Raw genomic sequence first — 14,097 nt, forward strand, 5'->3', positions numbered from 1 at the left:
CTACTTGACTAGAATCCAGCATGGCGCAGTACTGCCACCTACTGTTGTGGCGTGACCCTTGTTTGACTAAAATACAGTTTTATACGGGACTGACTGTAATGCTTATAACATGATCGCATGTCCTACTATGTAGAATAACAATTAAGTAGTGTTCTATTCGTAGACGCTATGTTATTCACAATATTGGGGTTATTATTTCGTCCCAATGTATTTCTTTCTGAGAAGAAATTGGCGTGTTGCTGACTCCTAGTGATGAGACTGCAGAAGTGCACCATCAAAAAAGCAACATGGCCTCCTCGTACAGCCAGGACTGGAGAGCTGTGTGCGACAAATTTCGTGATGCACAAACTCTGTCTGATGTGGAGTCAAGGAAGGACCCAGAGAACGACCCGTTTCGCTCTAAATACAAGGCCAGGGACCTACTGAAGGAAATACGCACGGTGTTAAAGAACTTGGATATAGGGGAGGCTGAGAACGATGACAACGATGCTGAGTGTCAGACTGAGGAGCCAGTTGACGGTGGGAGTGGGGAGGCCAGTTCTAGGCGCTGTCTTGGTGATTCCGATGCGGGCATACGAGCAGCTAAACTCGGGGTGATCGAATACCTCCTCGGTGTAAACCATGTGGAGACCGAAGAATTATCTGCGGGCGAAGAACACTTGATGAATTGCGTGAAACTACTGGACAGAATGACAATCACACAGGAAAATGTCTCTTTAAATATCCAGGCGAGGGTATGTGATCTTTCTCATCTTCTGTGTTAAATGGTGAAGCTAAACAGTTTCATCATGATATTCAAATCAATTAATTGTGTTTTCCCCTAACGTGTTCTCATTGTTGTTTTAATAGAATCAGCTTGGGATTCTGTGGGCGGGTAGAGATGAAATTGAGACAGCACAAGGGTTCTTGCAAGTGGCCGAACTAACATACATGCGATACATGAAAGAGGTGAGTAGCTTTTGATTATTTCAGTTCATGGTTTTGTTTTGTCCCTGTTTCAGGCAAAGACACTTGCCAAGATGGGGCCTTTTCTCTCCCCTTGTAGTCCACAAGGGGTTGTTTACATTTTGTAACAGCTGACGAGTTGGCCTGACTCACATAAAAATGGCTTCTTTGTAATTGTGACAGGATGGCCATCCGCCCATGGATCTCACAGAATTCTTTGTTGGAGAGGAAGATCAACTGCCCCAACAAGAGAGGACAAAAAGGTGATTGAACACAAAACATCCCTTTGTCCACCCCCCTACTACTGAGAGAGACCCTCATACTGCAACATGTATCCTCCATTACTTTTATTTCTACTTCCTTCATGACAGGAACGATGAAATCAAATATGGTGAACAAAATTGAAAATCAACTTTTCTAACATTCTCCCTGACAGGTTTGAGATGGCGTACACACACACCATGTACTATCTGGCACAGGTGTACAAGAACCTTGAGCTGTTCGAGCGGGCGGGGAAGTATTGCCACAGCACCTTGCAGAGACAGCTGGAGTTCAACCAGTTCGTGCCGCTGGAGTGGGCCATCAACGCTGCCACACTGTCCCAGTACTACATCACCAAGGTACACAGTCCCGTTAGGATAGTGTTTCTCAGCGGGGGCGCCACAGCACCCCTGGGGGCTTTGGGGGGGACCTAGGGCGGCGTTGAGAAGGAGACCGCTGAGAGGCGGTGCTTAGTTGTCTCTCTAGGTCGTCCTCAGACGAGCCTTCCATCGTTGCTTCCAGTCATCCTGATTCTCCATACATCTTTTCAGTTTGCTGGTACTCTGGGCTCCCGCGTCTTTCTTGAGTATGTCCACATATGTTAGTGTGGGACATACTCTTATCCGGCACCCTCGTGATGGTTCCCACAGCACCAGTTTGCTGGCTGGCAGTTCTTGGTGCCTTTGGCAATGTCCTGCAAGTCTCATTCTCCTTTAAGCAATCTTCTCACTCACCCTTGGTATTCCCTCATACAGGGTTTTGTTGGTTACATGTGCACTATTGCTGATGTTAAGCACTGCACAAAGCATCCTGGTGTCGCACCCATCAAGGGACTTCTCTAGGGTTGGCTTAAGGGTCCAGCATTCACTGCCATAAAGGAGAACTGACTCTACTGTCGCGTAGAAGAAGCTAAGTTTGATTTGACGGGGGAGATTGGAGTTCCATACACTGGCCATACCTTTCAGGGCCCTCCATGCAAGTGCCTTCCTCACATTTAGATCTTGCTCAGTTGAGTTGACCCATGAGCCCAGGTATTTGAAGTCGTCGACTTCTTTCAGCACAGTGCCTCCTGCTGTGGTCAGAGGTTGATGTTCTGGTGGAGTGTTGTAGGTAATGACCTCAGTTTTCTTGGCGTTTAGCCTGAGGTCGACCTTGGCGCACTCTAGCTCCACCCTGTTCAGTAGTGTTTCTGTCATTGGTAGGCATTAGTCCAGTATATTTTTTTATAAAATTGTGTTAGGTTAACACAAGTAGCAAGTAAATATTGTAACCAGTAACTTTATTCCTAACCACTGCTAGCAAAGTAAACTAGACGAAACCTCTATTTTTGCGTGGCACGTTTGTCTAGCCTCGTTCATTGTAGAATCACCACTACAGTCACCATCAGCCATACCCCAAAAACCGCAACACAAGTTTTTGTTTCCCTCTCTGTTTGAATCTTTGGGGTGGGCATTGATTGGTCATAGCTTTGGTCAAGGCAGTGCAAAAGCAATTTCAACCACAACAATGGGTTTGTTTTTGAAGGAGCAGTGATGCTTTTGCTATGCAGCCCGCAGGCGCACTTTGGTAACCAGAATGCATCAAATTGGCAAAGTGCGCATGCGCGCTGCATAGCAAAAGCGTCACTGCTTCATCACGAACGAGCCCAATGATTTGGTCCCAGCCACACAGACATCTGCTGTAGTCTTCTACGAGCGAACCCAGATGAAAGGTTTCACATGAGTCTGGCTTCACATGAGGTTAAACCACTACTACTACACTATCCTCCACATGTAAATAAAATAAATTAAGCACAACGTAGTTGCTGCACAGGCCAGTCAGATCAGCAGCATCAACAGAAACAGCCAGGGCAGCCGACAGAGGGGGGGGGGAAGGGGTCGATTGTACAGGGCCCAGGGAGAGACGGGCCCCAAAATTGTGTCCTCGTGTCATTTTATGTATTGGGTAGGGGGCCTTTTTGTATGACTTTGTCCTGGACCCAGTCAAAGCTATCAGCTGCCCTGGAAACTGCCGATGGTGTCCTGCAGGACAGAGGGGCAGTTTCTAGTGCCGGAAGAAATGCCAGTAGTCCACATGTCATCTCAGCACGCCTGTGGAGGACGGATTAAGAGGAAGAGGGAGGGAGGGAGAGATTAAGATGGATTGACAAATACACTGCTAACAGTAGTTTCTTTTTTTAGGGGCTTTTTGTGTCTTTTTTTGTGTGCTATCTTTTTTAGTTGATGGGATAGTCGAGAGTATGACGGAAAGAGAGTGGGAGAGAGCGTTGGGACATGACCCAGGCCGGCCTGGAACCTGGATCAAAGGATTTGTAATTGTGTTTCTCGCTGTCCCTTGCATTGATGTGCAAGATAAGGTATTATGTTGACGCAAGGCCGGACTCGAACCAGGCCAGACTCAAGTTCAACTTCAAGTTTTATTTTAGCCATATCAACAATATAAAATACAGTTGTTAGGAATGTTATTTGGTGTACTCACACATTCAACAATACAACTATAGACACAGAACACAGGGGGGCACAGGGGGGGGGTGTATGAAAGAAACAGGGGGTATATAAATAAATAAACAGGGAATGACATACAAAAACATTGGAGACATTGAAAAGTGCAGTTGAATGTTTAAAAGTGCATGGGTTGTACAGAATTTTTGTAACATTGTGCAAAGTAACCTGGGTCCCCCTGGGCTTGCAAGCCCTATGTGTGGGGGGCTTAGCATCCTGCACCACAGTGCCCCCCCATGGTAGTCTTGTGTGGAAGTGGAAATGAGAGTCAGTCCTGTTGGGTCACACAGGGCACATCAAAGAGATCATCACAGGATCCAACCTCTGCATTTTATCCCAGCAGACGGTCAGCAGGGGGCAGCCTTGGCCTCAGTGTTTGGAAAGCAGCATGTTGATGAGGTCACCTCAGTCACAGGGGAGGTTGGGGTAGATCGCTGCTCTGTCACTCCCTCCGTCCATCTGTGCACTATACACTGCAACCACTAGCCCACAACTGCTGCTGCTTTTGAGAAGCAGACGATGTGGACCCCTTTTTTTATGGGGTCATGACCAACCAGCTAATTCAGTAGAAACTACTACATGCGTCAAGATTCAAGAGTTCATTGATATTGTTAAAAAAGGCAACAAAATTGTGTTTGGGGTACTTAATACTTAGTCGCAGCAGGTTTTCAAGATGACCTTTCTCCACTTAATTTGTCTTGTTTTTAGTTTTCCAAAGCAAGGATCTGGCTTTCCTCTAAAAGAAATAAACTGTGCTGGTGTTCACCTCTTATTTATTCATGCCATTTGGGCATTGTGATGTGAGTGATTGTATTAGTATATGGCGTCAAAGCCATTGTATATGTGTCATATAGCCATTATCATTCTGAGAAGGCCCCTCCCCATTTCCTGTCTTATGTCAAAAATATGAAACAAAATCTGAAAGTCAGGGGGTTACTGAATTGTTTTTTTTCCAACTACGGTACAGGTAGAAAATAACCGTATAATACATGTAACCCTTGAATACATCCTTTCCATACATTGTTAGTAACACTATTCATTACATTTCCTGTGTTTTACATTAAAGTTTAGCAAAAATATGTTTTGCATTTGGAAAATGGGAGGTGGGGGGCTAAAAAACTATTGTTAGATTCAGAAGGTGGTCCCAGCAGAAAAAGTTTGGGAACCACTGCTGTGCAACATACCATCTATTCTTTCTGTTACATTGCCGCTGCTTATCTTGTTACTTGTTTTTTTCTTGAGATTATTCCCTATAGTTTGTTTTCTAGTTTTGTCTCTAAAGGTTCTTGCTGTTAACTAAGTTCTCCAACGTCATGTCCCTGTTTCCGTCCCACAGAGCCGCTACATGGAGGGACGCCACTGCCTCGCCGCGGCCAGCGTCATCGCAGGAATGGCTGCCCAAGAGAGTATGTCACAAAACACACCTATAGTGTTTAATGGGAAAGAACATTGAAGTCCACCTGGGAAACTCCCAACTACTCCCATTGTCATTGTGACACCACACTTCACAGCACACAGGTGCTCACTACACGCAACGAAATTACATTTATGCCTAACCCGTGCAAGGTGGCGGCCCCCAGTGGCACCCCAAGGGAGCAGTGCGGCGGGACAGAACCATGCTCCGGGTACCTCAGTCATGGAGGAGGATGGGTCAGAGCACTGGTTCATTACTCCCCCCACCAACCGTGGGGCCAAAAGTCTGACACTCTAACCGCTTACCCATGACTGCGCTTACCGCTTACTAATGGGGTACCTAAGTCTCCACCCCTTCCGGGCGGCTCATGGGGCTGTGAAAGCCAAAACTTTTGACTGGGCTGCAATGGACTGATCAAAGCTATTTTCCGATCCACATCGCATTCCCCCCTCGGTCACACATATGCTGTATTTCAGAATTAATGATAACCAATAGCCTAGAAATCTAGACGCCCCTAGCGACCGCAAATTGAATTTGCTCCCGGGGGCAGTCTAGCGGACCCCGGTCGTTTTGCGAGGCTGAAAGTTATCCGATGACAGGGCCAATCAAATCGCGAGGGGGGCCGGGCTACTTAGTAAACAGGAAACTTTCTAAGAAGAAGCATGGTGTCCGTCCGTGCTACGTACAGCACGAAAGTGCACTTAATTTAAAAAGCCTGGATGATAATACATTTCGTGTCTGACATGGACTGATGTAATAATACACCATGAACTTATCGGACACAAATAGATCACAACACAATTGATCATTCGATGTTTTAAACTAGCTCGGTAAGCTAAGTTGAGCATTTTACAGGACCAGATAGTCACACGCTATTATCAGACCACTACTGTAGGTGTAGAATGAAATTGCTGCCCCAATTTCTAATAAGACACGTGCCATTAAAAACGAGACATTTGGGAGCTTTGAAAGTCTTTGAGTAGCTTACTAAATAGATGGGAATGGCATAGTCTACCAAGCTAGTGGATAGCTAACCTGTCGTCAATAACACAGAGCTAGGTATCCAGTCTTAATATAACCATTTAACAAGCCCCAAATGGCTCAACATTTCGCTGGTTGATCAAGGAGGGCCATGTGGTTGAAAACGAGCCATTTTTGAACTGTACTATAAGTGAAAACACGATTTATTAGGACACTTGTTTGTGGCTGTGGTCATCACATGCATTCACTGCTACGACGGCTCGAATTTGCCGCTCCACCTACAAAGGGGCCCTCGCTGGCTAGCTAACCGGTCGCCAATAACACAGAGCTAGGTATCCAGCCTTGTATTATATGCCTGCCCCAAATTCTAATAAGATCCATGTCATTAAAAACGAGACATTTGGGAGCTTTGAAAGTCTGTAAGTCGCTTACTAAATAGATGGGAATGACACCTAGAGTCTACCGAGCTAGCGGCTAGCCAATCTGTCGTCAATTACACAGAGCTAATATCCAGCCGTGTATTAGTTATGGGTATACAGCTAGCTAGCTAACACCGAACATGCCATGTTGACAACAATCATAAATATAACCATTTAACAAGCCCCAAATTGCTCAACATTTCGCTGGATGATCAAGAAGGGCCGTGTGGTTGAAAACGAGGCATTTTTGAACTATGTAAGTGAAAACACGATTTATTAGGAAACTTGTTTGTGGCTGTGGTGATCACACGCATTCACTGCTACGACGGCTCGGAATTGCCGCTTCACAAGACAGCTGTGACGTTACACAGAAGTGTGTGGGGATTGGTTGTTTGCCATCCAATTGCGTGGCGTTGAGTGCTGAAGCAACCGTTTATCCCGCCCACACTGCTGCCCAGCCCTCCTAGACCCTGGTACAGCTTTTTGCTGTACGGGTCTGGCTCGCTAGGCTAGATAACCAATGGTGTGCTTGTCGATTTCACTTGGCAAGCGATTTTTGAGTTGTGTGCGTGCAAAAATATGTAATTATTTGGACAACACAACAAAAGTCGCATGTCTGAAATGCAGCTACTTCAGCTGCGTTGTAGCGGTAGGGCTGGCTGTGGAGCTTCAGCCTCGGTTCACATCAAATACGTGAGGCGCACGTTGTAGTCTCTAACACAGTTTTGCACAAAAGCTAAACTAACCTTTCTTGCGTGCCGAAACTGAGTGGTCTCACGACGCAAATGCAAACCTTTTAAATTCACTGCTATGCCATCATATGTGAAATCCAGAGCACATGCCAAACGGGATGAGGATTTAGCTTGACTCGCAGCTGCATCTTGCCCTTGAGCAAGGCACCTTACCCCACATTGCTCCAGGGACTGTAACCAATACTCTGTATCTAAATAACTAAGTTGCTTTGGATAAAAGTGTTAGTTAAGTCTAATGTAATGTACTGTATGTTTGTCTGAGGGACTTCTGTTGTGTGTGTGTGGTCTGGTCTTTTTGCAGCTGAAGAGGAGTGTGAGACGCGTGAACAGAAGACAGGGGAGATAGCCCGGTGTTGGATTAAATACTGCCTCAACCTGCTGCAGGACGGCAAGAAGCTCTTGGAGGTAATAATGCCACACAGCACCAAACAAGTCACTGCATATGACATTTACATGATCAGCATATATCAGGGAACACATGCAGTATGCACTGCACAGGAAACGGGGACTGTATGAGGTTTCATCTGGATTTAAAACCTGCTGTTGTCTAATTTCTTTCATGCTAATGCCAGGTTTTGGGTAAGAGCTCATACATCTGGCACAACTGCAAGCAACTAGGCCCACCATACAGAGACAGGAAACGGATGCAATGAAGCTACCCTGTTTAATATACTGTATATGAAGTACACAAAAAAAAGACCTCTGAGACAGTACATGTAGTATATTTATTTATTACATGACTTATGAAGGCAGTAAGAGCTGTTCAGAGATTGTGTAGGGTTTTCATGGCCCAGATCCTCTAATTATGTCCAGTTGATGTACTGTATAACAAGGTCTCGATGGTTTAATATGTATAGTATCATTATCATTGAAGTTCATCTGTTACTAGTGCTATACATTAGTTCTTGAATAATATGCATGCTGCCCAAAATCAAAAGAGGTTCGTACTCAAGTGAAGTTCGGAACGACACAATTGAATACCGTCTCTGTGTGGTACATGTAAGCACTGACAAATTACCTCCAAGTGAAACACATTTGATGAACTGCTACAATTTTAAAAGGAAGGGCAGTTACTATTCAAAGTTCACTAGCCTTCCTTTTGAATGCTTTGGGATTTGTAACCAAATTGTAGTTGCTTTGTCTGTAACCAAATTGTAATTGCTTTGACTGTAACCAAAACCTTGTACAATATCTGTAAGTCGCTTTGTAAAAGGTCGAAAGCTAAGTGTTATGCACTGTAATGTAATATGAAGCTTGTGACCTGCGGCGACCGATGCTTCCTTCCTGTCTTTTTTTGTAGGACGACATGGGGTAGCTGGACGTACTTCCAGACAGTTGGGCGTGGTATAGACCCCTTTACTGTTTGTACACAGATGTGACGTAATCAGGCTGTGCGCACTTTGTTGGGGGAAAAATGCACCGCAATGCACCGCACATTTGTAAAGAAACTAGCTAGGTGTTTTCACCAAAATAAGAAAATGGATGCTCACAATAGCTTCAGATATGAAGGTACCACAGACACGGGCATTCCTGATGGTGTCGGTACATTTCATTTCTTGTAACCACAGCTCCTATGCTTCTGGAACAGCCTCTTCCCTCTCGGAATAGCTTAACAAGTGTACTTCTCAGGATCTCTATTTTTACAAACGTACACACTTCAGGACGGCAGGTCTCTCTTTAGTGTCTGCACTGTCCGTTTGTGTATGTGTGTGTATTTGAGTCAGCAATGCGAGGACGTGGCTTCTAAACGGGTCAATAGAACGTTTATGACCTGCTGTGATCGATGTCTTCCTTGTCTTATTTTATTATCTGTTATCCGTTTATCATTTTGTAGCTTCTCTCATATACAATTAGCTGATATGCATAGTCATGTGGCCAGTCGATGGTGGGGATGAAAAATGCTGGCCCTCCTTATTCTGAAAGTTACCCATCCCTGATCATATGGCCTGCTGTGATGGATGTGTGTGTTCTTGTCTTCTTCTATTATCGATTATGTATTATATGTATTCTATAGGACAACACGGGGGAGCTGGATGTGGATCGACAGGTGGAGCTGCGTCGGGCCAGGCAGAAGGAGCAGGAGGAGCTGGAGAAGCAGAGGAAGAGCACAGTGCTGTTCAGCTCCACGTCCACCGACACATCCAACTCCATATGCGAACTGGAGGACAAGGTCAGTGGACACACACACACACACACACACACACACACACACACACACACACACACACACACACACACACACACACACACACTGCTATGCACACTACAGGCAGACAACTGTAGTTTCACTATGTATTGTACTTTTTAGTGTTTCTGCATGTGACAAATCCGCAGACACATCCAAATCCATATGTGAACTGGAGGAGAAGGCCAGCTGACTCCAGAACCTTACTCTCACACAGGGAAGCTGACAAGGGGGCACTAAGGGGTCAATTGTCTCGGGCCCAGGCATTGAGGGTAGATGCAGTGTTGTAGTTAGAGAGAAAAACACGCATATCCATCTCAAAAAGATTGGGTGCAGTTCCAGCAAAAATACCATGAAAAAACTGAAAGAAAAGTCCGTGACACCAAGCTCCTGTTGCTCTTTTTTAATGTTAGGTTTCGGGCAGCATGCCCTTCATCATACAAATCTTGTCTGATGAAGGGCATGCTGCCCGAAACGTAACATTAAAAAAAGAGCAACGGGAGCTTGGTGTCGCAGACTTTTATTTCAGTTTTTTCATGGTAGAGGCAGTGTTGCCAGATTGGGCGGCTTCCCGCCCAATTTGACTGCTTAGGAAGGACGTTGGCGGGTAAAAATGGGCAAAAGGGGCATTTCGGCCTCCAGGCCTTACCCTCTCACTAAAAAATAAATAAATCCATACAGTAATGGAATAAGATGTGGTTGCACCACTGTGAGATGTGCTACTAAAGCATCATTGACCCCCACCTACAGCATTCCCAGTACAGGCGGGCAAATATCCTGCATAGCGTTTCAACCCCTCCATGCATGTGACAAATGAATCTTCCCCTGGTGTCCCCGTAAGGTAAGCTGCCTGTTCCCGCTCGACTATGAGGAGGCGCGCAGCGTGTTCCTGATGGGCCAGACCTACGTGGCGGAGGCCAAGGAGTACTTCAAGATGGACGGCCACGTGACCGACCACATCGAGATCACGCAGGACCACAGCGCGCTCTTCAAGGTGTGTATGCTACCCTCTGTGGACAAATTGTCTCTATTGTGGCGAGAGTAGGTATTGTAACTGCTGCTCATTGAAACAGTGCTGCCTTTTGCCTTTGACCTTTTCATGAATATTTGCTAAGTAATAAACTTTATATATTTACTAGTATGACAAGTGCAGTAAATGTTGCTGCTGAAAATGTCTATTTCTGGAAATTCAAAATGGTGGACATGGACAAAATCCTCCTTTTCATATATGAAAAGTAAAATTTTTCCAGTCATCATTACTCAGAATTTGATGGGGGTGGTAAGTATTCATGAAAAGGGTAACATTTGTGAATGGGCCGCATGAATTCTGAAAAGAAACTGCTAAAAAAATATTACACAGTGCACCTTTAATAAAAAAGGCCGATCCTAAACGCAGGTGCTGGCGTTCTTCGAGGAGGACCTGGAGCGTCGCTGCAAGATGCACAAGCGTCGCGTGGACATGCTGGAGCCCATCTGCAAGGAGCTGAACCCCCAGTACTACCTGCTGGTGTGCCGCCAGCTGCAGTTCGAGCTGGCCGAGACCTACTACGAGCTCATGGACCTCAAGCTGGCGCTGGCCGACAGGCAGGACGACCTGGATGCACACACCGTCAAGAAGTTCAACACCCTGTGCAGCGCCTCCATGAGGTAAGTAGGTGTGTGTGTGTGTGTGTGTGTGCGTGTGTGTGTGTGCGAGCGCATGTGTTTGTGTGTCCACACTAAATTTGACCCCGTCTCTTTCTGCACAGTGGACTTCACTTTTTGCACCATTGGGTTGCTCTACGCTCTGTACCACTCAGCTATGACTTGTACCTTTTCCTCCTCTTTCACAGCTGTGTGCGTGTGTGCGGCCGTGTGGCCGTGCGGCCGTGCGAGCCAGTGATGAGTCTTGCCTATGGCTGAATGTCTGAATGCATATTATGAGATTAATCAATGTTACTCCACTGGGTTCTACGAGGCATTCCTGGACTCCTATGTTGTCTGTGGCTGAATGTATGTATTAATGTATGTACACACCGGTATTTAATAAATGGGATTAATAAATGTTACTCTAATCTGTTCTCTACTAGGTTCTACGAGGCGTTCCTGGACTCGGCGCGGAACCCCGAGGGAAAGTGGCCCGCCAAGCTGGAGGAGGAGATACTGCGTCCGGCGCTGGTGGCCAAGTTCCGCGTGGCGCGGCTGCAGTCCAAACTCATCTCCGCCAGCCCCACCGTGCAGCTCGACAACCTCGGACGCTCACTCGAGTCATACAGGTAACTTTTATGTTTACCTTTGGGCAGCCGTGGTCTAGTGAGTAAGGAGATGGGCTTGGGCTTTAGATTAGAGGGTTGCAGGTTCAAATCCCACCCATACCTCTCCCTACACCATCCAAAGATCCTATCAATTTCCTTTGAGATCAATAAAGTAATATTCCATTCTACTCTACTCTGCTCTTTACTCTACTCTACTCTACTCTACCCTACTCTGCTCTGATTTTCCTCTATGCTACTGTACTGTACTCTACTGTAAATTACTTTACTGTACCCTACTCTTCTCTACTCTACCCTATCCTGCTTTACTTAACTCTACTTCACTCTTTTCTGCTCTACCCTCTGCTACCCTACTCTACTTTACTCTGCACTCTACTCTACCCTGGTTTACTTTACTCTACCCTACCATTCCCCTTCTCTATTCTACTACGTACTCTACTCTACTCTGATCTACTTATCTCTACTCTACCCTATCCTGCTCTACTCTACTCTATTCTTCTCTACTCTACTCTAATCCACCCTACTCTACTCTACTCTACCCTACTCTTCTCTATTCTTCTCTACTCTTCTCTAATCTACTCTACCCTACGCTACTCTTCAGGTTCGTAGTGCAGTACTGCGAGGAGAACCCTGAGGCCAAGGCAGTGGTGGAGACGGAGCTGGAGCTGAGCGAGGAGATGGTCAACCTGCTGCCCATGAAGATGAACAGGATTCGCGCCAAGATGGCCGCCAAGTGAGGCAAGATGGCCACCAACTGAAGCACACATCATCGCTAGGGTAACATCATAGATATACTACGTAGGTTTCTTGTATACAAACATTTGCGCTGTGCGTGCAGTTGAGAATCACTTTTCAACCTCTGTTTGAAAACTGCTGTCACTCACTCCATATATGGGCTCACGTGATTGGCTGCTTAGCATCTTGCTTCTCCTCACAGCGCGATTGTACGCTTTATTATCATGGATGCATAAAAAGCATTAGACTTAGTAAATAGTAAACCAATGGTGAACAAAACATTAACAAGCGTTTTTATTATTTACCAAGTTATATTAATGCTTTACAAAATATCTACAAATAATATGTTCAAGATTTTACAAACCGTGTTTACAAACAGTGTTTTTTATTCATTATTTATTTTTTAAAAACGTACCTATAAATTGTCAACATAACATTTCCCACTCATTTACAAAAATGTGTTAGTGTTTTAATTATCATTAGGTAATTATTTACTAGGTTTTTATGATGTTTTTATGCATCCATTATTATAAAGTGTTACCCAGAAAACCTATGTGTTGAATACTGGGTGTTGAGTTCAGCCTTTTGGCATGCGTTAATACTGTGCGCTGCAATGATGGTGCAGGGTCACCAAAGATGTTATATTATATTGCCGGCACCTACAGGAGAGTTTGCACATCACCTTGCCGCCACGGTGACGATAATTTAAGCAGCGTCACCCCTGTATGAAGATGGCGGCACCCTGGATAAGCATATTCTTTTCAAAACACATCGGTAATCAAAGTCACTAGCCTGGCCGCGCCAAAAACCCCTTCATTTTGCGGCCACTAGGGGCGTCTAGATTTCTAGGCTACAAAGTCACATCTACTGTTCCATACCTGTGCCGTAACAACGTAGCCCAGACCTTGTCTCCCTCTTATGACTGGAAGCCAATGCTAATGTTTTAATTGTCCCTTTTGATTTTGATTGAGATTTTGTTGTGTTTTTTTGCACATGGGATGACTTATTTTGCACTGTTACCGTACGTTTTTTTTTGGTTGTGTGTGTGCACAAGTGTTCACACAGCTAATCCATGCTAACACTATGTCATCATCATCACCCTCTGCCTTCTTACCTCTGCTCTCCGATGACTGGTGCCCACTGACGTGCCGCCTGTGTCATTTTAACTGCCCGTCTGACTTTTAACACAGTTTCTCAATCTCCCTCATGCCTTTGTCAGCTTTGGACCAACGCAATATGAACTGGTAGTCATTTGGATACCCTGGTGTTTGCCAATGCATGACCTCTGTGTTTTTTCCAATGCTTGTTAAACTGCTAATAATAAACTATCCATTGACTGTATAATTTCAGAGAATTTTGTAAATGGTCGGGCGCCATGAACCTGTTTTTGTTGTAATTAAAGATATCTGTAAAGGAATGACTATGCCCCAATAAACCTTATAACCCTCTCAAGTTATCTTGGTTCATCTGTTATTCTTTAAGTTTGGCAGGTTAATAAGTTTAAATTCTGTGAGAAATCGTAATTCAAGTCCTTGAGAGGAAGTAAGCAATAGCCTACCTTCTACAAATTTTACATCATCTTAGAATCATACATTCTGGTAAACTGGAATTTAAAGAGATTTGTCATGACATTTACTTTGGAAATCTTCCAT

The 14,097-nt window shown here is 45.0% G+C and overlaps 1 protein-coding gene across 1 annotated transcript; it reads left to right on the forward strand.

Moving 5' to 3' along the window:
- The first annotated feature begins 281 nt into the window (after nucleotides 1–281).
- kifbp (kinesin family binding protein) lies at nucleotides 282–13,227 on the forward strand. The gene is made up of 11 exons (XM_063191835.1): nucleotides 282–734; nucleotides 850–948; nucleotides 1,129–1,208; nucleotides 1,382–1,565; nucleotides 5,044–5,113; nucleotides 7,575–7,678; nucleotides 9,288–9,443; nucleotides 10,300–10,452; nucleotides 10,855–11,105; nucleotides 11,528–11,713; nucleotides 12,312–13,227. Exons 1-11 carry the CDS (start codon nucleotides 288–290, stop codon nucleotides 12,445–12,447), a joined length of 1,866 nt encoding a protein of 621 aa, XP_063047905.1. The 5' UTR covers nucleotides 282–287; the 3' UTR covers nucleotides 12,448–13,227.
- The last annotated feature ends 870 nt before the right edge of the window (nucleotides 13,228–14,097 follow it).

Source organism: Engraulis encrasicolus, chromosome 24 (genome assembly GCF_034702125.1).
Source record: "Engraulis encrasicolus isolate BLACKSEA-1 chromosome 24, IST_EnEncr_1.0, whole genome shotgun sequence".
Classification (NCBI taxonomy): Eukaryota; Metazoa; Chordata; class Actinopteri; order Clupeiformes; family Engraulidae; genus Engraulis; species Engraulis encrasicolus.